The sequence below is a fragment of the Meleagris gallopavo genome, chromosome 19 (assembly GCF_905368555.1).
Source record: "Meleagris gallopavo chromosome 19, MGAL_WU_HG_1.1, whole genome shotgun sequence".
NCBI classification, from domain to species: Eukaryota; Metazoa; Chordata; class Aves; order Galliformes; family Phasianidae; genus Meleagris; species Meleagris gallopavo.
The window spans coordinates 3,179,032-3,202,672 of record NC_139422.1 but is presented as its reverse complement, the minus strand read 5'-3'; the positions used below and the strand labels follow the sequence as shown (position 1 = coordinate 3,202,672).

The 23,641-nt window shown below is 52.8% G+C and overlaps 1 protein-coding gene across 3 annotated transcripts in view; it reads left to right on the top strand.

Moving 5' to 3' along the window:
* Nucleotides 1–23,641, top strand: part of ASTN2 (astrotactin 2) — a 261,724-nt gene that overhangs the window by 136,232 nt on the left and 101,851 nt on the right. For all 3 annotated transcript variants that reach the window (XM_085239624.1, XM_085239626.1, XM_085239625.1), the window contains exons 12-16: nucleotides 6,879–7,045; nucleotides 8,441–8,629; nucleotides 21,051–21,175; nucleotides 21,255–21,359; nucleotides 22,745–22,924. In XM_085239624.1, the coding sequence (XP_085095750.1) occupies nucleotides 6,879–7,045; nucleotides 8,441–8,629; nucleotides 21,051–21,175; nucleotides 21,255–21,359; nucleotides 22,745–22,924 (766 nt within the window). The remainder of the gene's footprint in view (nucleotides 1–6,878; nucleotides 7,046–8,440; nucleotides 8,630–21,050; nucleotides 21,176–21,254; nucleotides 21,360–22,744; nucleotides 22,925–23,641) is intronic.

Here is a 23,641-nt window from a genome sequence, read left to right as displayed (position 1 = left end):
GCTCGACCAGGGAACAGCACAAATCTCAAAGATTTCTTACTCCTTTTATTTATAATCATCATCTGTTACCAGTTCCTTCGTGTCCTTAGCACAGCTTCCAGTAATTCTGTAAGGATGGAGGATGCATTTATCTTGGGGCTTTTAGCAGCACATTCCCTGCCATTACCCAATCGTTTGGCCTTTAGAGGACGTGGGTAAGTGTCGGGGCAGTTGCCTGCAGATGTTGGTTGAGGCTCTTTGGGTTTCTGAGTGAGACCCAAGCACATTGTTCCATTAAAGCCTCAGTGCACGGACCCAAGGCTCTGAGCCCACTTCCCACAGGGCTCCTTTCACCTTTCTCGTGTTTTTTTTCTGTTATTTTTCCTTGTACCCAGTAGGTGGCATTCGTGCATAATGCTTTTCTGCAGTTCTTTACTTATCGGAGGCTTTTTATTGCTTGGTTAATTATAAGAAACATGGGTTGCCACCTTGCTATGACCTTTGTTTGGAACTGTTAACTGGTGCCTTGGCTCTGGGCTCTACCTTGCAAAATAGCAGAGCAACCCCCCAACTCTGTGTCTGTTTACATCCCACTTCTCCTTGCTGTACCCAGAGCTGCTGTCAGTCAGGGGAAGCCACAATCACTTCCCAGGAAAACAAAACCCCAGTGAGCATCTCTAGACCCAGTGGGTCTTGAGTGCAGCTGTGCAAGCTTCCAGGATCACAGCAAACCAGGAGGAACCGTAGGGGAGGAACAAGACAGGTTATTTATTGCTGATAGAGAAATGTATATCACTGAGCCCTCCTTCCAGCACATGGGTAGCTGCTAGCCAGGGGGGGAAAGGATGCAGGAGGAGGGAAAGGGCTTGACCCTTGCATGTTGCTCATTCATAATTTAAGTTGAAAAGCTGTGAATTGGACCTGAGGGAATGAAGGGAACACCTGCAATGTGGCTAAAACTCAGGTTTCCCCACCTGTCACTTGGCTGGGGTTTGCTCACAGATGCCACTGCTCCCATTACTCATCTCTGCCACCCCAGCAAGGTGACCATGTTGGTGTGCATGGCTCCTGCACCATGCCTCATCAGGCATCATTTCAGGCTGAAGCCCTGCTAGCAGAAAGGTGTTTCTAATTTAAGCAATTTGGCTACAAGCACAATATAAACTGCTCTTCTTCATGGCTATGGGGTCAACCCATCAGCTAGGAGAATGTTTGGCTCCACACTATGTAGAAGGGAGATGGTTTCTTGGTTGCATTGTGGCCCACACTGTGACACCTGTGCTGTGCTTGTCCTGGCCTTTTCAGACACAGAAAGAAGAGAATTTGGCACGGTCCACACAGGCGTGTAAGCCTGAGCTCAGCCTGTCTGGATCTAATCCTCCCCTTTTGCTCCCTTCCACACCAAAATGAAGGGCTGCTCCTCAGCTGTTGCAAAGCACTGCAGAGAAATGGTTTAATTTAAGAGGGTAACCAATTCACAGGGAAGTGAGATTAGAAGTGAGAGAAGACCGTGGGCTCTCTGCTCTCCTGCTGCCAGCCCAAGTCATCCTGGGGCTTCCTGGGACGAAGGAGAGCATGGGAGCATTTGGAAATGAGGTGAGTGGGGTTGAGAACTGATGTCCCTTGGGGACACTGGGTGTTGGGAGTTCCAGCCCCAAAAAACTGTGCAGAAATGCCCCACATCTGCAAATTCCAGACTGTGTTGGTTCAAAACATCTCTGTCCTATGCAGGAGGGGGAAATGTTTCATTCCAGCATTATCATCTGGAGTTTTATGTCATATGTTATATTATCCCAGTGTTCAACCTGAAATAAAAACAAAGTAAAGCAGTGGAAACCAAAACATTTCAACCTTGTCAAAATTAAATGGTTTCCTAATTTCCCAGTGAATTTTGAGATGTAATTGATGGAATCCCATAAAGCACTTAAGCTTCATCAAATCTGCATTTTCTGACAGACAATTGTTCATTGAAAAATAAAAACTCATCCGTCCCTGCCTTAGGAGGCACCTAGCTAATTATGTGGAGATGCACAACACGCAGGGAAGGGAGATGAGGAGGAAACCATTCTCTTCTAATCCCCTTTAAGTTTAGCTGGCTCCTTGAAGCAGAAGATTACTGCTTATGCATATTATGGGTGGGAGCAGAGACCCCTGGTGCTATTGAGATGGAGGCACTGAGGTGAGCTGGAGGTCTTGGTGCTGAAAGGAGGTGACTGAGATGCTAAAATCCCATCTTTTAGTTGGCTTTTGCAGTGGCATTCTGTAGAGGTCACCAGTTGGCACCTCTTCCCTCTGCACCACGGCAGACTGGGTTGCTCTGTGTTCTGGTTGCATCACACTTGGTTTGGGTCCTTGGCTTTGTCTTGGATCCTGGGCTTTGGTTTGGATCCTGGGTTTTGGTTTGGGTCCTTGCTTTTGGTTTCAGTCCTTGATTTTGGTGTCTAACTTTGTGCCCCGGCTGTTTCCTGAGGTCAGATGAATCTGTAGTTGAATTTCTGGTCTCCCAGAGGGTTCTGGTGTGCCAGGCTCCCCTGTGTCATGGGCAGCAAGTGCACCAGTGGGCAGGAGCTGATAGTGTGCTCCAAAATATGCTGGCAAGGCATCCTGGGGACACGCTGAGGATGTGAGCTACCACTGCACATGCTTTGGAACCTGCAAAACAGATGGGTTTGATTTTCTGAAGCTAAGATAATGACTGATGATCTTGAGATGGAAAACGAAGCAGGGAGAAAAGAGTAGGAAGAGAATGACTGTTATTTCAGCAAACGGTTGTAATGTTGCCCTTTGGGAAGGATGTTCCCTGCAGCGAGGCCCTGGGGGGGATGAGGATATTGCTGCCCAAGGAGGTGATGAATGGAAGGCTGGCCCCAGAGAGAAAGGGGCACACAGAGCCCCACAGAGCCTTCAGATCCAGAGAGGCAGAAGCAGTGCAAGCCAAAGCTGTCTAAATATATATATGGACACAAAGGGATTTAATGTGTTTGTATCATTTCTGAACTCCAACAAGCAAATAAAATACATGCCAGTGCATAGTTCAGAGCTCATTAAAACACTGACACTTGCTGGTGCCTCAGCAGTACCTTGGATTAATGGTTTTGTTTCCCACTGGAGAGGTTCTTCAGTGCTGAGGAAAAATGTGTCTAACGAAGGTGAGTTCATTAGCGCCCTTGGACTCTTTCACACCCAGTGCTGGAGCCTCACACTGCTCCGGGGGGTAGAAGGGAAAGCTGTGACCTCAGGATAGTGGTTTGGTGCACTGCCTGTCTGTCTGTCCATCCAGTATAGAGGATCTGTTCCATTGGTGCTCTGACTATCTGAGCATGTTGTGGTTGGGTTTGGCATTGCAAATTAAACTCCCAGTGACCCCAGCACCCCCCTGAGGGCAGGACTGGGTCCTCACCTCCATGCCACGGGTGCGGGGTCCCCAGCTCATGTCAAGTCAGGCAGAAGCAGGAGCCCGTGTGGGAGAAATGCCTGACAAAAAGGCTGCTAATATTGAGAAAACAGAGCGGAATAATAAAAAGCACGCTTTACTCTTTACCAAAACACTTTATTAAATATTCTTTTTTTAAATAACAGAGAAGAGGAGCGGAGCTGTGAGCAGGCAGTGCTGGGCAGAGCTGGCTCCTCTCGGGAGGAATGGCGTCGGTAATGAGACACGCGTTTTGTTTCCAGTGACCCCATCGCCTGTCTCGCTGCTAATGATCTTTGTAAAAGAGAAAGAAAAGAACGGGCCTTTGCTCACTAACACAAACAATCCAGATAGATGTTTTCCTAAGCAACAGTCTTGTACAGATTGCAGTGGATGCTGGCTGCCTTTACGCTGGGAAGGGGCTGCCTCGCAGAGCGTCTGCCCTGGTTTGGCTGAGGATGGGGGCTCTGGTTGGCAGGCGGTGGCTCTGCGGTGTCACACAGTGATGTCCTGTCACATGGTGAGGTCCTGATGGGGTGACAGTGTGGGTCAGGGGGATCCGTTTGGTTTAGGCCAGCGGTACAGCAGCTTGGGGTCTCCAAAACCACACGTTCCTGCACCCGCTGCCGCTCCGTGGCACCCTGGTGACATCATTTCAAAGGGGAGAAAGCACACTGCTCTGAGAACCAGGTAAAAATAGTGTGTTCTTATTCAGCATCTGTGCTCCCTGTGTATGCTTGGAATCCGTTTTGCTGACAGCGGTGACAATGAGCAGGACCTCAGGCTCTGCCTGGTGCAAACAAAGACGATGGGCTGATGTCCATCCGTGCCGTCAGCAGAGCACACACCAAGCTGACCTCAGCTCTGCCTTCCCAAATTCACTGACAGGAGCTGGGCTGTGGCTTTGTGGCTTTGTCACATTCTGTCTGCAGGATCTGTGTTATCTGTTTGAGAATGCACAAGGAAATAAGAAGCTCAGCTTTCTTTCCAATCCCAAGAGCAATTTTGAGAGTGAACCATCATCAGAGAGAAACCAGTGCATTCATGCATGTGTATCTCAAAGGTCTTTTCTGATCTAAACGGCTCTATGATTCCTGTAGTGACTCATGTGGATCTGCAGGACACTGGAATTGCATTGGCACAGTGATGCCTTTGTGGCTTTCCAAGGCAGTGGCAAGCTGGAGTCTTTCTCCACCTCCTCTTTCCTTTCTGCAGCCTGGACCAAGCACCACTGCGAGGTTTCTGCTGCTCATATCCCCGTGAAGCATGGACTGACAGGCTGGAGTGAGATCCCTTGGTTCCATCATAATCATAGAATCATTTGAGTTGGGAAAGGCCTTAAAAGGCCATCTGGTCCAACTCCCTGCAATGAACAGGGACACAGCTAGATCAGGGTGCTCAGCACCTGTGTCATGAGCCATGCTGATGTAACAAGGGAATCCCTGGAGCTGGTGGGTGCTGGGATCCCTTTGACTCCCTGGATCCAACAGAAAATTCAATTTCCATGCTGGCTTCCCCAGTGGAACGGGGTGGGACGTGTCATCTCTGAGCGCACAGACAGAATTATTGGCTGAGTTACTTATTGATTTTCTAATCATTTTCAGACACAGCCCCCCATCCTGTGTCACTGCCAAGGCAGATCACAAATTGAACTGCAGCTGAATTGATGTGGGATTGATTAAAACTCTCAGTAATTATTGGTTCTCTGCTGCCCAAGCCAGACAAATCAATGTCAGCAATAATAGATATGGTCCTTTATAAAAGCCCAGAACACACAGAGCAAGTGCTGTTTTCGTAAGGAGCACAGGGAGGCCAGGTTGGTGCACACAGTGTTTTTCTGGGTAGTTCTGACTCTCTCAGCCTGTGGGCAAAGGCAGAGAGGCACCCAAATGGGCTCCAGAGTTCTCTGTTCTAACAGCAGGGTATCCTGACTGCAAATCCTTTGCTTGGTGGACAGGCAGACCTGCAGGAAGTTTCCTTGTGCCAGCTGCTCTCCATCCACTGTTTCCTGCTGGAGCTGCTGATATCCTGCAGGAGAAAACTCCCAGTCCTGGGGCTGGTTCTCATCCAGCATTGTGCCTGCTTGGTTTGCTTGCTGTCCCCATTTCCTTGTCCCCAAAGAGGAGCGCAGCTTTCTGTCCCCAGGGAGCCCCGTTAGCAGCTGCTGGATGGTCAGGATGGGGACGGATGCAGGGATGCTTTCGTTTGCACATTTCGTGCTGAGCTATTAGCATGCTGTAATTAATGCATATTAGGATGCACAGTTGCAAACAGTAGCCAAGCATGATTGCTAGTGATTAAAAGCCAAACAGGGATATCCCAAGGGGTCTCCTTGAGCAGAGCAGGGTGAGGTGGGGAGGGCCCTGCGTGACCCACTAACCCAGTCCCAGGGAAAGAGCCATCGCTTTGCCCTGTGGGCTGGGCAGGTTGCAGAGCTCAGCCTGCTGACTTCAGCTCCTGGCAGCTCCCATCAGCATCCCTGAGGGCACCCCAGGAAGTGCCGGGTCACACACCTGGCTTGGGAACAGGAACACTGCCGTGGTACCACGTGTCCTGGTGGAGATGCATCCCTGCCAGTTTGCACAGCTCTCGTTGTACCCCGGGGCCGCAGATGCAGGGGAGACTGCAGTAGATAAGTATGATGTACACAGAGTCACAACCACACTTATCTCGATCCTGCTTCCCAGGCAGCTCAGCAGAAAAAGCACAGATTGTTCTGAGTATCCTCTCCTCCTTCATATTTATTCCGTATATGCAGGCAGACAGCTTCCTGCTCCCAGCTCTTTGGGAGCGATGCGGGTGTTCAGAGGGGACAGGAGCTGCCTCCTTCTCCCCAAAGCACTTCCCCCACATCCTGTGCCAGCAGATTGCTACCATCGGCCCCTTCCCATGACAGCAAACGCGGGGTGCAGGGGCTCCTGAACTTTTATTAATATGTACAGCGTTTTGCTCACACGGAAAATTGATTTTCTTTTTTAAGCACAAAGCATAGTGGTTTTATAACCTTTCTTCTGCTTGACAGAGGCCATTTATAACCTGCCTTCATCACTACCTGTACAAGCTCCAGTCTAACTCATCTTCAAGAAATTCCATAATGCATTTTTAATTGCGAGCTGTTCCTTGGCAAGATTTATGTATTTTCTCAAGGACTGGCCTTTTTGTTGTTGTTTGTGTGCCCGCACGTTTGGTGAGAAAGGATAAATAACGGGAGCGGAACAGAAGAGTACTTTAATCTGGGTGACAATTTATTGATAGCATTTGCTGCCTGCTGGCTTTTATCTTCTGGGACAAGGAAAGCCAGCTGGGGAGCTGGAATTAAAACCCAGAGCCAGGTCCCTGCTCGTGTGAATCAGCACTCCTTCTGCCCTCCTGGGTCACTGGGTCTGCTGCCCTGTCCTCCCCGCTCCTCCATCGCAGAGCGGTTATGGCCACATCACACGAACACGGGGATTTGGGAGTAACATCACCGTGTCCCCTCTCCCCACAGTGCCCTGAGGACCTCCGGCCCATGAAGGATGGCACCGGCTGCTATGATTACTCCAAAGGCATCGACTGCTCAGACGGCTTCAACGGCGGCTGTGAGCAGCTCTGCCTGCAGCAGACCCTCCCCCTGCCCCACGACCCCTCCTCCAGCACCATCTTCATGTTCTGCGGGTGAGTCCCCCCGCCACCACGCTCCCATTTCTCATGCGGGTGCTCTCAGGAGATGGATGCCCAGCAGGAGGGCTCCTTGCACAGCTCACTTCCAGCGGGCACCTGCTCTCTGCCTGAGGGAAAAGCGAACACAGGCGATGGCAGCAGGGCAGCAGATGCACCCCGCTCTGCTGACGGTACGGTTGGATCTGTGACTCACTGCAAACGTACTCAGAAATCGTACATCGCGTGTTGCAGGGAGGGGGAGAAGGTGGAGGATTCGATTGCTTTCTTTCTTTTTCTTTTTTTTTTTTTTTTTCCCCCTGCTCTTGTGACTGTCTTAAAATAGAGCTTCATCCCTGATTTTGGCCGCGATCCTATAATCCTACACGGTGTAGCGTTTGCTCTCAGGAAAATCTCCCCTGCTGCAGGATGCTCTGAAGGCAGCGTGGTGCTTAGCAGCCTTCCCTCTGCACGGCTCCAGCAGCTGCCATCCATCAGCCACAGCATCTCGTCCCACTTGGGGCTGTGCATCCATCCCTGTGCCAACACCTGGCAGCAGCCTCATCCCTGTCTTCATGGGAGGGATTGGGGTGAAGGAAGGGGAAAAGGGTCTCATGGAAAGGAGTTTCCATGGGAGAGTGGGACAGAAGCACAGAGAGGAATGGGAAAGTGATGGTGATCAGTGGGTGCAGCACAGCTCCCCAAGGAGGAGCTGGCTGTGTCAGAAAGCTGCTGTTTGGCTGTTTCCCCCTTCCCCCCCCCCTTTATTTTTCTCTTTTATTATTATTGTTTAGCAGCAGCTGAGTCACCAACAGAAAGCACATTGCCTCCGTCATGCCTGAGAGGGGGCTGGAAAGCCATATGAGCACCGCCTCTGCAGGGTCAGGGAGCCTGAGTGCAGGACAGGGCCTCTGTCTGAGCCCACAGCGGGCACCAGGGCAGAGCTGGCACTTCAGACGTCTGTCCCCAAGGACAGAGACCTTTTCCCTTGGTTTTGCACAATCCCTGCTCAAGGCAAGGTGTCCGTAGTTGAATCACATCTCTGCTGCCCCTCAGTTTCCCTCGCTGTGCCTGGGAGGTGAGTGCCTGCCTTACCCACACAGTGCTTGACAGCAGGAGCAAGGAACACAGGAGCAGCCACGCAAGAGCTGCGTCCTTGCAGGAGGGCACTGATGTGAGGAAAAAGGGGAAGCAGCTCCAGATTTGGCTTTGCTCTTGGCTGGGGAGCACCGGTGCACTGTAGCAGCACCAGAGGGCACTGGGGGCTGTGGGAAGGAGTGGTGTGCTCAGCTCTGCTCAGCAGCATGGAGTGATTCCCAGGGGCTGAGGTTGAGATCCAGGTCAGGGTCAGGGATCCAGGGTTAGGGTCTGGTTGAGGTCAGGGTCCCTCTGATGCAGCTCGTGGTCTTGCAGGTGTGTGGAGGAGTACAAGCTGGCCCCTGATGGCAAGTCCTGCCTCATGCTGTCTGACATCTGCGAGGGCCCCAAGTGCCTGAAGTCGGATGCCAAGTTCAACGACACACTCTTTGGGGAGATGCTGCACGGCTACAACAACAGGAGCCAACACGTCAACCAGGGCCAGGTGTTCCAGATGACTTTCAGGTACGGCCCCACTCTGCTTCTCATCCAGGGGAGCATCAAGGTGGGCAGATGGGACCAAGGTCTGGTGGTGCAGGGGCAGCAGCTCTGACACATTGGCCAGCAGATATCTGGGGAAGAGAGCATGAGGGCAGCAGGCTTGCATGGTTTTCCTGTTTGTTCATCCTTCCTGCATAGGATTTCCCTGTGCTGGGGGATGCCCCTTTGGCCAAGTGCTTTGATGGACTTTTCTCTGCCTTGTTGTCCCGTGAGTGTTGATATATTCCATCTTCACCACACCTTGCAGTGAGTTCTGCCATGTAATCACGTGTGCCATGAAAAAGAATTGCCTTATGGGAGTGAATTCTGGGAGAAGCTGTGGCAGTGGCATAACAAGAAACAACACTGACAAAGTGAAGTGAGATGAGTGTTGTGTATCACGGGGTGTCCTCAGGCAGCATCTTTCACTGTCCCTGGGAGACTTCAAGAATGGTGGAGATGTGGCACTGAGGGACACGCTCAGTGCCATGGTGGTGTGGGTTGGGGTTGGACTTGGGGATCTCAGAGGTCTTTTTGAACCTTTATGATTCTGTGATCCTGGGTGTCGGGAGAGCAGAGAAGTGCTGCCATGTGATTTTTTTCACTTCTACTGAATGTAGACACATTTTGAGTGGGTGCAAACCTGAGTGGACCTATGAATTTCACAGCACTTGTGCTGAGCAGTGTCAGGAAAGGACTCAGCTGGGAGCACTCAGCCCGTATTCTGCCCAGACCCCACTCTTGTGCAGCATCTGCAACGCACCAAGGTTTTTGTCCTTATTCAAGCACCAAGACCTCGTTGCTGCCTGTGATTTCAGCTGAGCTGTGGGTGCTTACTGCCTCTGGCCTTGCTGCTTTGCTGGGTACTTCTTTCCCTGCTGAGTGTGAAAGTCTTCCTGGCTACGAATTCACACTGAACTCTGCTCTTTTGCTCCGGGGATGGCAGATGAATTACGGGCTCCACCAGCAGCGAGGCGTGCAGAAAGCGGCAGCCAGCAGAGTGCTGGGAGCCAACAGAGCTGCAGCCTTTGCTGGAGGTGAGAATTGACAGCACGCGAAGGCAATTTTCCCTGCAGGCTCCTCTCTGTTTTCTCTCCCTCTCTCGTGCTGCAGGTCTGTGGGTCCTTCAGAGCAGAGATCTGCAGAGCTGAAATGTTGCATGAGCTCAAAGGTCGAGCGGGTGTGAGGGGTCCGTAAGCTTCCCAAATCAGGGAGCTGCCCAGCTTAGATGGGGTACCCCAACCCCAGCCCTGTGGCTCTAACATGCAGGTTTCCTGGTCAGAAAGGGCTCTCGGAGACTCATCCTTGTTTCTGAGGCCACAGGTTTTGCTTCCAAAGGTCTTCCAGCACTCTGGGGGCAATGAGAAGGGCTCGCCTCCTTGCATGCTTGCATCCCTCCACAGCCCGACGTGCCGGAGGGCTCTGCAGTAGGAGCACCATTACATCATCTCCTAACAAGGGAAGAGAAGGAGGTTAATGGAGAAGAAATTATTAACTAAAAGATGTAATTTGCCTCTGATTTTCATAGATATTCAAGAACCTCTCTGAGCATTAAGACACCAGCTGTTAGAGAAGCCCTTAATTTGGTGCATTTGAAACATAGCAGGAAGCTGCCTAATACCAGGGATTAAAAGCCTGTTTCTGCAAAGTAGGAGCAAGAACCTGCTATCAGAACAAGGGGCTGAGTATTTTAGAGGGATTTATAACCGCCGAGATCCTTTAGCTATGCAGATGTGACAGTCCTCTGAATGGTGTCTGCTTCCCATGTTGCTCCATCTTCAGTGTCTTTAATAAATAGGATATTCTGGATCCGCCCGGCGTGTCAGCGTGGTGCTGGGAGGGAGCCTTTGTGCTGGAGGCAGCAGTGCCTCTCACAGAGTGTCCTGAGCAATGCCTCTCAAGTTACAGCAGCACTTCCATCCCATCGGGGCTGGGCGGTCCCTCGGCCACCCTACAGCCTGCAGAGATCATAGAAGCACAGAATGGCTTGGGTTGGATGGGACTGTACAGATCGCTGTGATTCAGATCCCAAGCTGGGGGAGCGCCGCTGGCTGTTATTTTGTCTGTAGTGGTTGAGTTGCTCAGCAGACTTGTTGGAGAAGCAAGAGTAGAGGTTTCTGCTTGGAGGAGTTCTCCACATCGCTGCTGCTGTTGCTGTTTTATTGCAAACACTTCTATTTTCTGGGCACCCTTTTCTATTTTTAGCATTTTCTTCTCTTTGGCCAAGTGCTGTGCAGTGTTATAACTACATGGGATCGGAGCTGATCTATTCCAGTCACACCTCTGGGTTTAGCCGGGAGCTCAGCACTGGCTCCAACTCACTAAAGATGAGATTAGAGCGATTTTCCCCCCTTTGCCTCCCAACGGGGCAGAGCCTGAACTCCACATGGTGCCCAAATCACCGGGGGACGATTTTCCAAATGGATTGTTTGTTACTTCCTTATCTGCTTTGTGCCATCTCTTTGCCACAGGGGAATAGAGATTTTTGTTTAAGAGATGTTTGCAGTTTCAGACTGTTGCTTTTATGCCATTAATATGTAGAAAACCCAAATTACTACCCGCGGAGCAAGCTTTGCTTGCCAGCTTATTGCTGCATGGCAAATGGGATGCTGGAGCCCACGCACCTCACCCTGCTCCCTGCCTGTTGCAGCTTCTGGCTCTTGCCCCTGAGCATCACCCTGCAAAGCAAGGAGCAGCTCCTGTCCGCCTGTCGTGCCATGGGGGTCACCCACTGAGCCCTCCTAAGCTTTGATGCATTGAAGTTCCTAGGTGATGGGGCAGAGAAGCAACTGAAATGGCTCCAGGGAGGAGGAGGGTACACATTTGGTGGCTGCAGCGGGGAGAGGATTGGTGGCGATGCTCCCTTGCTGCAAAACAAAATCCTAAACACTGAGCGCTTTCACATTTTCATAGCCAGGAAGGGTGGCTGTAGGGGATGCAGGGCTGCTGGGCCAAACTGTGCCCATGCCAAGCAGCTTCCTGCAGCTCCATTCCCTCTGCAAACCCAACCTTGTAGCCTACAGGAACCCTGCATGGAAAACAGAGCTGCACTTCCTCACTGCTATGGAGAAGGGACAGAGAACCACAATGTGCCCCAAGGTGGCAGGGACACGAGGGGCTGGCTGGGGGCTGTGGAGAGATGGGTGCCCATGTGTGTGTGCTGCCAGGCAGCACGCTGAGTCGTTGAACCGATGCAGAGAATTGTCGTAATATTGATGGCGGTTTGGCAAGTTCATTTTAAATCCGTCGCTCCTTCCCCTCTCCACTTCTCAGCCTTTAATAAACCAGCAGGGTGTGCTGGCAGCCGCAACAGAAGCTGCATTTAGAGACATCCCCAACCCAGGGCTCGCCCACTGCCCACCCATGGGTGCCGTGGGACCAGGCAGGCACACACAGCACCGTGGCCATGCAGGGACTGTGCTGGCACGGCCCTTTGGGAGCACCTGGCAGCCCCAGCAAGGCCATCCTGCTGCCCTGCAGCACCACAGACATTAAGTGTATAACTAGTTAAATTAACGCTATTGATTTCTTTTTCTCCTCTTCGAAACCTCGGAGTGCAGCAGTTATAATTGTGCTGTTTATTATTCCCGTGCTGGCAAGCTGTGTGCCAGGCAGTGCCTGAGAGCTGTGTTTACCCATTACCCTTCAGGCCGGGATAACGGATAGATCTCTTTTCCAGTGGCTGCCTCCCATTTCATTCCTCTTTTTATTATTTGTTGCCGCAATTCCATTACCTGTTCACACTCTGAAGCCTGAGACATGCTGGTTGGAAGCAACGATGCCTCTCCAAGGCAAGTTAATGCCTCAGGCCTCGCTCCTATGGAGCTGAACCATGCAGTGCCAACCAGAGCGGGCAGCGGGGCTGTAGGGCTTCGGCAGCTTTGCGGGGCTGAGGTGGGATGCAGTGCTCTGTTCTGTGCCCCACTGCCTGCTCCCAGGGTGCAGTGATCAGGATTGGAACAGGGAGCGGTGGGGTCAGTTTCCCTGGGGGTATTGCAGAACCATGGAGATGTGGCACTGTGGGATGTGTCAGTGGGCATGGTGGGATGGGGTGGGGCTGGATTTGGGGATCTGAGAGATCTTTTCCATCCTTACTGGCTCTGTGATTCTGTGCCTGGGACCCACTGCAGGAGCATCCCCGCCTGTCACTGTGCGCTGCCACGTGTGGTGGCACTGCTACCCCCATTGGGCTCATTTATTTTCCACCCCTCGCCCCACTGGCCAAATCCCAGCTGCTTTCCTGTGCCCATCAATCCCTTTTCAAAGCCTGTAATGGTTGCACATAGACACATCTTACGTATTTTGAGTGCGTCTGCACTCAAAAGGATAAGCACTGAGATTTAGTCAAGTTCAAGATATAAATGGCTAATGCAATTAGCACAGCACCCCATCAGTTAGCTTACTATTGCATCCTGCGTGCATCAGCCCCACTCCATTTCAAAGTTTGCATCCCACAGAGCAGAAGAACAGATTGTGCTGCTCGGAGCTGGTGTTTCCAGCAGTCTGCAGCCACATGCTTTCACACGGGGTTGTTAGCATTTTTTTATTATTGTAGCAAAACAAAAGCCAGCCTCGTGCAAATGATACCCTATGGACAACGCAGGGAGCTGAGCAGGAGGGAGTAAATTGTTTTTAAACAATACTGATTGAGATGTCAGCGATAGGTGTGGCTTGTGTACTGCTGGTTTTCAGACTCATTCTGCACCTGGTGGGAATGGGGCTTGAGCAGTGGGGCGGATCAACTTTGGGGAGCGTGGGCACGGCTGACGCAGCTCCTGTCGTCGCATTGCCTCTCTGGGCATGTCCCTGAGCTGCTCTGCTGTGTCCCACTCTATACCAGTAGCAACTTAACCCAGCACGGTGCCTGTTTGCTGTTTGGCCATTGCTGGTGGAGCTGCAGCTCATGCCTGGCTGCCATCAGAGCCGCCGCTCCCAAGGGGTGCCAGGGAGCTGCTGCCATCCCGCTCCCCTCGGCCCTGCAGCACGTCTGTGTCTGTGCAGATGTTTGTATTATCTGCAGCCGATGAAAATATTCATTATCTTGTTAGCTGCTGCGGCGAAGGAAGTTCGGATTTGCATTTTCACAGCTAATCACGCAGCGCAGAGCAGAGCCTGTCGCCCACCAGCAGCACTAATTGGGCAGGAGCCCTCCTGCTGCCCTGCCCACGGGGAGCATGGCCAGGGCAGCTCCAGCAGAGGGGCTGGAAGAAGGCTGTGTGCTGGGAGTTGTGGGTGAGGAAAGGGTCAGAATGGGAGAGGAGGGGCACAAACCCATACAGGAGGGAATAGACCCCAGGGCACCCTCCTGGTGCTGGCACTGCCATCCTGAGCTGCTGCAGCACCTGGAGCTCCCCTCACACAGGGTGGTGGGGAGCAGCCCTGGAGATGGCCTCGCTGACCTGTTGGCTTTCCCATTGCTGACTTTTATGACGCTAATTATAGCTGGTGTTATTGCATACTTAATCTGCTTTCTTAAGAGATGGGGTGGAGATTGGTTTTACAATAATAACAGCTCGGATTCATAGAGTGCAGTGCATCCCAGGGGGTCCTTGCTGGCTTTATAGCCTCACAGCAATGCAGAGAGGAATCACTCATCTCTTCCCTGCTCTGACACAGGACACAGCTGCTCCTGGGTGTGGGGCAGCCGCACAGCTTTGAGCTGTGATAGCTGCGGCTCCCAGCACACTGTGTGCAGCTCCTTGGCAGCCATGAATGAGGCACGTCCCAGAGCAGGCTCCTGCTTGCACCATGGACACTGCTGCACCTGCACCTCTACTCTTCATCAGTGCCAGCACGTCACTGGAGCTTTCCCAACCAGGGACTACATCAGCCCACTGTGGCTCCTGGCTGCAGGCAGTGCATGCAGCAGCATGGGGACATCTGAGTTGAGCCAAGCTGAGCCATGCCTGCTTTCTGCCAGCAGCATAGTGGACCCAGCTCCTCATCCCCAGCCTCCAGCAATGCTTATGTGTGTGCATGGAGCCTCCCGTGGGCTGCTGAGCTCTATAACCATTTCCTTGAGACAGGAGCTCGGGATATTTGTGCCACCTCATTGCCCCAGTGTGGATTGGAGGTGCTGTAGAGGCACCTGTTGCATGCAGAGCAGCACAAAGCACAGCTCTGTGCATGCACCCCGGTGCTGCAGCATTACCGGAGGGCAGCAGCAAGCAGCTGGTAGGTGTGACAGCACTGCCATTTGTCATTAGGTGTGATGGCACACGGAGGAGCTGGGAGAAGGGAAGAGGTGCTCCCAGAGCCTGGTGCAGGGCTGTGCTGTGTCCTCGTGCATTGCTCTGGGAAGATGAGGCACAAAACCTGACCCAAGAAGCACGTTGTTTCATGGCTTCAGTAATTAACTTTGCATACAGCGATGCAACTTTGCAGGCACAGTGGCAAATTTCAGCTCATTAACCATATGGCCTCAGCTGCCTGGTGGAGCCAGGGAGAAACTGCTTAGGGCCACATCCTGCACTCAGGGCTGCCCCACAGGGATGGGGATCTTGTGGGCACCCGGCCTGGCCCCACACATGGATCTGTGCTGGCACACAGCAGGCGTTGCATGGAGGGAACACGGGCAACTGAACGGCACTGAAATGCCTTTGTCAGAGTGCCAACATATGCAGTGCATGGTGATATTACAGCCCTGCCGCTGCCTGTGGCTGTTTTTCCTCTGCTTCTAATGACTAATAGAGAGAAGACAAAACAATTTCTATTAGTTTCTCCCACGCTGCAGTGGGTTTCTTATTTTCCAAACCTCATTAGGGTTTGTAATACTGCGATGGTAGTCAAGAGCAGTCCGAGTCACCCTAGGGCAAAAGAAGAGCTGAAGAGATAGGATGTGCAGCCCGGGCTCAGCACAGCTCCTGGCTCACATCCAGGGGCCCTTCTGATTCCTTTCCAAACATTTACGCCTTATCTCCATCTTAAAGGTTAATGATGAAGCTTAGGAGAAAAAAATGCTTAAGATCAATTGTTATAGAAATGGATGTGTGCACTGGGCAGAGAGCTGGGGCTGCATTCACATTGGAAAGGCAAAAGCTTTTTGGAAGGCAGTGCGTGTGGTGCCTGGCAGGCTGTAGCAGTGTTGGGGCTGTGCCTTTTGGGGGCTCTGACCCCAATCCTGCAGGCACTGCATGTGCATTGGGCACCTGCCTCGTGCCGGCTCCTTGGGAAGTCCCAGTGTGCAGTCCTGGCTCCTGTGAAGTCAGTGGGAGTTCTGTTATTTGTTGCCTCGTTACAAATAAGCCTAATGAAAGCAGCAGGCTTGGAGCTGCTTGAGCAACACTCAGGAGATGATTGCAAACAGCGCCCAAACCAAACGGCAGGAGGGGAGCTGCCAGGCATGCAAACCCCAGCTGATGGCTCTGCCTCCCCATGCTGCTGCAGGATGGCTGTCTGTCCGTCTGTCTGACTGCACAACACCTTCCCACCCAACTCAATGAGCCACGACTGGCTGAGCTATGGAGCCAGGAAGGTCAGCCCTGCGGCTGTGAGCCACCGCTGATCCCATGGGAAATACCTGGAGCAGCAGATCCATGGAGCAGAACATCCTCCCTTCAGCCCTCTGCCAACGGGCTCCTTCTTCTTCAGCCACAGCAGCTGTTGGACATCCCCAGGACCTTCCCATCGAGTGAGGGTAGCAATGAGTGTGGCACCAATGGGACCTCCAGGCCCTGCCAACCGGGCTGCTGTGCAGCAGGACAGGCGCTCTGCTGCTTTTCTCCAGGCCGGGGATGTGTCCACTTTTCCTCACCGCCTTCTCGCTCAAACACTTTTTTTTTTTTTTAATTTTTCCCCAGTTGAAACCTCTTGTAGGAAATCACCTTCGAGCGAAGGTTAAGCACTGGAAATTTCAAACCCGATGAGAATCACCCGTATATTTGCAAAGTTGTGAAAAATAGAGCTTTTGCATGGAAACGTTCTTGCAGCCCCGGTTCCATCATTAAGGCATAAATCCAGCTTCGTAGACCTTCGCTCTGCCTGCTCTATAGGCACAACGCGTTGCTGTGGGAACAGCAACTTTCCGAATTTGTTTCCACTCCGCGCCGTTTCAGCACGTTCCCAACAGGAGCTCCAGAGGGAGAAAGATCCACAGCCTGCTGCGAGAGCTCACCCCCAGGAGATGCGTTGTAATGAATAAATAAATAGCTGTGTAATGGGGAGCAAGGGGGAGAGTGGGCGGAGGGGGGGGATAATAGGAGGTGACAAATGGGTGGTGCTGGGTGTGAGGATGTGGGTGCTGGTGGTGGGGTCTGGGGGTTGTGCATGTGAGATTTGCAGTTTTGGAAGTGGTGGGCAGCAGGGAGCTGTGCAGAGTGCTGCTGCACTTCTCCATGCCTGGCAGTGGGATGGTGGTGGGCGCTGCTGCTGGTTTGTGGTGTCGTCACCCATCGTGGGATCACTAGGCCTGAGGAGGGGACAGTTGGGTGTTCAGACAGTTTGGGGCCACCAGGAGGAGGATGGGGTTCAGGTGGCTGCAGTGCAGGAGAGATGTGATGCTGCTTGGCATGGGCAGTGTGGAGAATCCATGTCGTGGTCCAACAGCAGCACTCATGCACCCACAGGGCTTGGCTTACCGTGAAGTGACGTCAGTGTTCTCGTCTTCCTCAAGTCCCACATCTGGACATCATTTGCTGCTTGCTATGTCTAGGTGCCCACGTGCCTGCCCACAGCCCTTGCTGGTCCCAGTCTCCCAGAGGATGGTTCTGTGGCTCTGAGAGGATGCTGCAAGGCAGACGTGGCGCTGAGCACAGCACTGTGCCTGAGGACAAGGAGCACCACGTGTGCCCACCGGCATCCAGGAGTGCTGCATTCCCAGTGCTTCGTGATTTACCTCCTTGCAGCACCTCAATTTAAATGCTAATTCTCCCCGTGCTGAGAGGCGAAGCAGCTGGTGTGTGGTGTTGGGTGGTTATTGTGCACGCTGTGCGGCCAGGAGGGATGGCAGTGTGAGGACAGTTGTCTGCACTCTTCCAGCCCCACCGGCCAAGTTTGGCAGCTAGAGGAAACCCCTGGGCCTGGCAAAGCCTCCTTGGTCTCCATGGTGTCCCATCTCATTAATGGGAGTGGGGGCTCACTGGCATAATGAGCTGCATTTGGAGTAAGGGCAGCACTGTGCATGGTTTATAAATCACTGGTGCCTGAGGTCAGGGAGAAATGTGGGGAGATTTACAGCGTGCTTACCTTCCCCAGAGCGGCTGTGGAAACACGGCACCCTCGTGTCTGTCTCGTAGCAACTCCATAGATCATACTTGGTGCAGTTACAAGGAGCCCTTTCCGACCATCCCTGGATCAAGCTGGGATCTGGTGAACTCACAGCTGCTCCAGCAGAACTCTTCTCTGAAGGGACGTTGGCTCAGAAGCTGGCATCGAGCAGCCTCAGATCCACTGCCATTCCGTGTGCCATTGCAGGCCAGAAGGAAGCAAGATGAACAAATTCTGGTTGCAGGGGAAGGTGTCCTCCCCAACTTCCATAGCAGAGCTGTGCAAAAAGCACAGTCCTTGCATCACTGCTGTGCTCAACATAGCCACCCTGGATGATAATGTGATTAACATTTGTAGCTGTGCTGGCTTAGATAAGGGTAATTAAATCTCATGCTTCAGGGCATCAACTAATCACTCGCAGGGTCATTTTAATTTATAACTTTTTTTTTTTTTTTTGCCCCTTCCTGAATTTATTTGCCCATCCACCACGATGCACTGTGTGCATCCCCTGTCAACTCCTCAGCATGTGGCTGTTGTGGGACCTGGGGGCCGTGACCACATCCAAGACAGGCAGAGAGTCTCAGCTCCCCCAGGGACACTGCAGATCCGTGGGACCCTGTGGGATTCCCTTGGTCCCTCTGTTGGCTTCCCGTTGGCTATGTGATACGGTGCTGTAGGGCTGCAGCTCTACACTGCACTGTATCACAGATTTATGGCATGATCTTGGGGCTGTTGTTTAAGGTCAGGTTCCCCCCAAAATTCCCCAGCGCATGTGTGCAGTTTCAGAAGGGCAGGAGGACACAGATGCAGCAGGGAAGCACGCTGGGCTGCATGCTTGGGGAATTGGGGCAGCGAGGCAGAAACATTTATCTCTGCAGTGACTCAGGATCTGTCAGTTGCCCCAGCGCATCTCCCTTGCAGGAGTGCTGTGAGCTGATGCATTGGGTCAGTGTGCATTCCTGAGCAGTAGTGGTGTGAGGTGCTGGAGGCAGGACGAGAGGCAGGAGGATGCTGCAGGGACCTGGGAGCCGATCAGTGTGCTGCTTCTTCCCCTGATCCCACCGGAATATACAGGGCTTGGTGGGCATCTGTAGGCCCAGAGGGCACAAGCACGAGGCTGCTGCATCCCTCCCACCGTACCCCCAGCCCTCCCCTGTGGTTCTGACAGAGCCCAGAGCATCGTGGTTCTGCTCCGTGCTTCCAGTGGGTGCAGAAACTGTTGGTTTGTGCATGGAGGGCGACGGTAACCGCAGGGTTATTAATGAAGAAGAGAGGAAGAGGAGCTGCAGCCCTCTGCCGGCTGCTGGCCCTCAGCACACTGCCCGGCTCACTGCGGCCAGAGAGTGCTTTTGGCTGTTCCCCCCTCAGCCCTCCCCAGCACGGTGGGTGAGATGGCAGCACGGTGGCCCTGCGGTGCCTGCAGTCACCCAGCGCGGTCACAGCGGTGGCACACAGCAGGATGCGTGCAGTGGTGCTGAGCTGCACCCCGGGAGGGAAGCAGCTTTGGGTCAGGGAGGGAGGAGATGCAGAAAAGTGCCCTTGCACTGCTGAAATTTGGGCTTTGAACACTGCTGTGAGGATGTGCACACCCATGTCTGTATGCACAGGACCCACTTGCACTTGGCCCTTGTTTTTCCCCAACCTTTCGACTGCAGAGCAGTTAAAGCAAATGGCATTACAGCAAGCAGCACTGCAGAGCACGGCTTTTTGGTAAATACCTTTTTGCAGAGACGTCAGCAGTGGCCAGTAGCTGTGCATACAGATGGGCCTCGCACTGCTTGCACTGCTCCTGCTGCCTCAGCACAGCCCCTGCCCCCACTGGGACAGTGTCCCTGGTGTCCCCTCCTCCCTGTGCACGCTGGAGGCAGCACACGGGCTTGGGCACACTTCTGCTGCCTGTCTCTTGCTGTCACTTGTGGGTGACACGCTGTGACACTGCAGGCTGAGCTGTGTCCCACACGTAGCATCTCTTCTCTCCCAGGTGTAGAGAATGCACTGGGATTGGAGTTCTCCATTTGCATTGCTCAGGGCTTACAACAGCAAATCACTGCTCTGCCACTGGGGATCCCATGTGTGATCAATGGGAGATTTGTGAGCGCACGTGTGAGCAAGAGGTTTTTCCCTGCAGACAAATAAAACACTTTTTCCCTGGCAGTGACTGTAGTCACTGGAAGCTCCTGAGATTCCATCAGGTGCTAGAAGCACTGAGATGTGGGGTGGGGAGATGCATCCCCTGCTTTCCTTCTACATCCCTATGTGCTGTTCTGGCTGCATCCAACCTGAAGCAGTGGGGAAGTTCCAGGAGGTGCTGCACCAGTGTCATACCAGCACCCGTGGAGATGGACATGTCCCTCCAAGCAGGATGTCAGAGCATCCCCTGAGTGTGGATGGATGCAGGAGGGGGGAGGTAGGGCTGGTGGGAGCCAAAGCCGGAGCTGATGGGAGAAATCAGCTCAGAGGAAGGGCAGGCAGTGCCAGCCTGAGGGCTGACCTGGTTCTGCAGGAACCTCATCGTTTTGTTGTGGCTCTGGGAGGATGCAGAGCCTCCTGGCCTATATTCTGTCTCTAAGATCAATATTGAACATCTCCCCTCCTGCGTTCCCTACGCAAGTGCAGGGTTTGCCAGGAGGGGCTCGTCTCGCAGCCCTGTCTGCTCACCATTTCAAATAATTTCTCTGCTATAGTTGTTCTAGAAACAATTCATTAGGGGCCTATTATACAATGTTACACCTGCTAAGGTTAGGAAAGATCCCACACATAGTGAATTTGCAGCCTGAGCTGCGCTCTTTGGCTTTTTCTGGCATCTGCCTGTACATTGACTTTTTTGTCCCCATTCTCCCTGGAGCAGAGCCGTGCCCGTGGCACTGCTGGGTGACCAGTACGAAGCTGCACGTGGTGAGACGTGAGCAAATTAGGCTGCTTTCCTCTCAACGCTGCCTGCCATCCCTCCCACAGCACACTTTGGGAATCCAGGCCAAAAGCAGCAGGCAGGACCCCAGGCTGGCTGCGGTTCTGCTGTAAGCAGAGAGCTGCAGCCCTGGGGAGCTCGTTAAGCATCAGCTCGCAGCCTGCAGATGAGGCAGAGAGAAAACCCCATCCTTTCTAGGACTGCTCCCAGGAACCCACCTGGAGGTGTCCCTCGGCCGTGCCGCCCGGCCGCAGCCTGCATCCTTGCTTTGCAGTTGTCTTTTTCTCTCCGCAGGGAGAACAACTTCATCAAGGACTTCCCACAGCTGGCTGATGGGCTGCTGGTCATCCCGCTGCCCGTGGAGGAGCAGTGCCGTGGAGTGCTGTCTGAGCCCCTGCCCGACCTCCAGCTCCTCACTGGTAAGAGCCCGCCCCTGTGGCCAAAGAGCATGTCCCCAGAGTTGGCCGTGGGGGCTGAGCGCCAGCTGTTCCTTTGCAGGAGACATCAAGTATGACGAGGCGATGGGTTACCCCATGGTGCAGCACTGGCGGGTCAGGAGCAACCTGTACCGCGTGAAGCTCAGCTCCATCACCCTCTCTTCAGGTGAGAGATGCTCAGTGCACGGGAGATAAGAGAATCATAGGACCGTTTGGGTCGGAAAGTCCACCATCAACGCCATGTCCAGCCATCCGACTACCCTGCTGAGTCCCGTCAGCAACCCACGTCCCTCTTCCATACCTCCAGGGATGAGGACCCCATCTGGGCCCACAAGTGACCTGCTTCATTTCTGTAGAAGGGAAACTGAGACAGGGAGGTGGGCACTTGGTTGCACACAGGGCTGGAGGCAGAGCCAGCATGAGCTGCTGAGCAACTCCACGGGGGGATTCCTACGAGCACATGTGTACACACATGTATGACAAAAGGCACATTTGTGGTTTTACAGGGACCCAAACTGTTTGTGAATGCAGGTCCTGTCGTGCAGGGAGTGGCAGATGAGGAAGGGGCAGGCGGGAGGATCCTGCAGCCGTCAAAACATTTCACTGCCACATTTTTATAACTACACGTTTTGTTTCAGAAATGCTGAAACGTTTTGTTGTGACCTGAAATGTTTTGCTGTTTCATTTCAAAACAGCATTTTTTATTTAAGAAATCAACCTATTTTTAAATGGGAAAAAAAAAGAACAACAACAACCCAAAAAAAGAGAAGATCTAGCACAGCCAGGCTGCACAGCCCCAGAACGAAGCAGCCTGTTTGGAGCTGAACGAAGTCTTTGGGGTCAGCTCACAATGAATTGTTCCAGCTTTTTCCTTCCACCACCCTTCTCCTTCAATCAACCAGCCAGGCAGATAACCTCGTTTGGGTGACAGATGCAACGTATTTCCTTGCAGTGTGTTTTCAGTTCCACCATTGAAGCACAGCAGCAATAAGGGCCCTCTCCAGCAGTGCCTCTGTGGGCTCTGCAGAGCAGTCAGGGTGGTGTTACTGCTCTGTGACATGTCCCAGCTGTCTGCATGGCTTTGCAGGAGGTATTGCCTCGGTGCAAAGCTGCCACAGCCTACTCCATGGATCCCTGGGCTGTCCCCAGCTTTTCTAACCCTAATGAATGGTCATGCGGGGTATTTGTGCTGGGGGCGATCTGCTGTGCCCTCTGTGATACATCCGTCTTTGTATCTGTGGTTGTGGTCTGGCAAAGACAATGCACATCCCCTGGGGAGAGCACTGCCCCATGTCCCTGCATCCCGCAGGATGGCCTTGGCTCGCAGGAGGGTTTGTGTGCACACACATGTACGTCCTTGGAAATCTGCTTGAGAAATCATTTGGGGAAAGGACTCATTGCAGGATGGCAGAGCCACAGCCCCGTTAAGCCACAGGTTGTGCATTGTAGCAGCCGATGCAAACCACAGCAGAGCAAAGGGGAACACGCTCCGTGCTCCTTGGGAGCTGTGTGCTGCAGTTTCCCTGTTCATCCCATGCTTTGCTCCTGCAGGCTTCGCCAACATCCTGAAGATCCTGAGCAAAGACAGCAGCCGGGAGGAGCTGCTCTCCTTCATCCAGCAGTTTGGCTCCCACTACATCGCTGAGGCTCTGTACGGCTCCGAGTTCAGCTGCACCATCCACTTCCCCAGCAAGAAGGTGCAGCAGCAGCTGTGGCTCCAGTACCAGAAAGGTGAGGAGGGCAGTGCCCTGAGCGCCGCGTGTTTCCATTGCTCTTTGCCTGCTTCAACCCCAGCCCTGCTGCTGTGCCCCGAGCCGGGGGTGCGGGTGGGTTTATGGAGATGTGACATAATTGAGCTGTCTGAGAATAGCTTCGTTTTATTGCTTGTGACAATGACAGTCTTTAAGGAAGTGTATTAAATCAATAGCAGACTCATTGTGCTACACTATAAATAACGAGACACATCATTAAACAGGGCAATAAACTTCAGGACTTTGAAGTAATACAATTAGGTTATGTTTATAAAAACTCCCTTATCGCTGTAGCCTTCCATTTGCCAATCCATCTCCCTCCTCTGGGGAGCTCGGGATATTCCTGATGTTTTTTCTCTTGAAAATGTCTGCAGTGCTCCTTAGGGCACGCTGCAGGGCTCAGGAGCTGACAGGTGCTTCCATCACTTCCATCTCTTCCATTGCATCCATCCCATCCTGTGTGTTGCTGTGGTCAATGCAATCTGGCTCCTGCAATGCTTTCTGGTTCATTTTCCCTCTGTCTTCCCAGCGCAGCACTCCTGTAAGCGTGTTTGTAACATCCTGTACTCATTTGTTTTGTTTTTAAAGAGTGATAAATGGGGTTTGCCAAAGCAATGCCCCCGTTTAGCAGGAAGGAGCGTTGTGGAGGTGTGCTGCTGATGGCTGCTGATGTGGTGATGCGCTCAGACACGCTCAG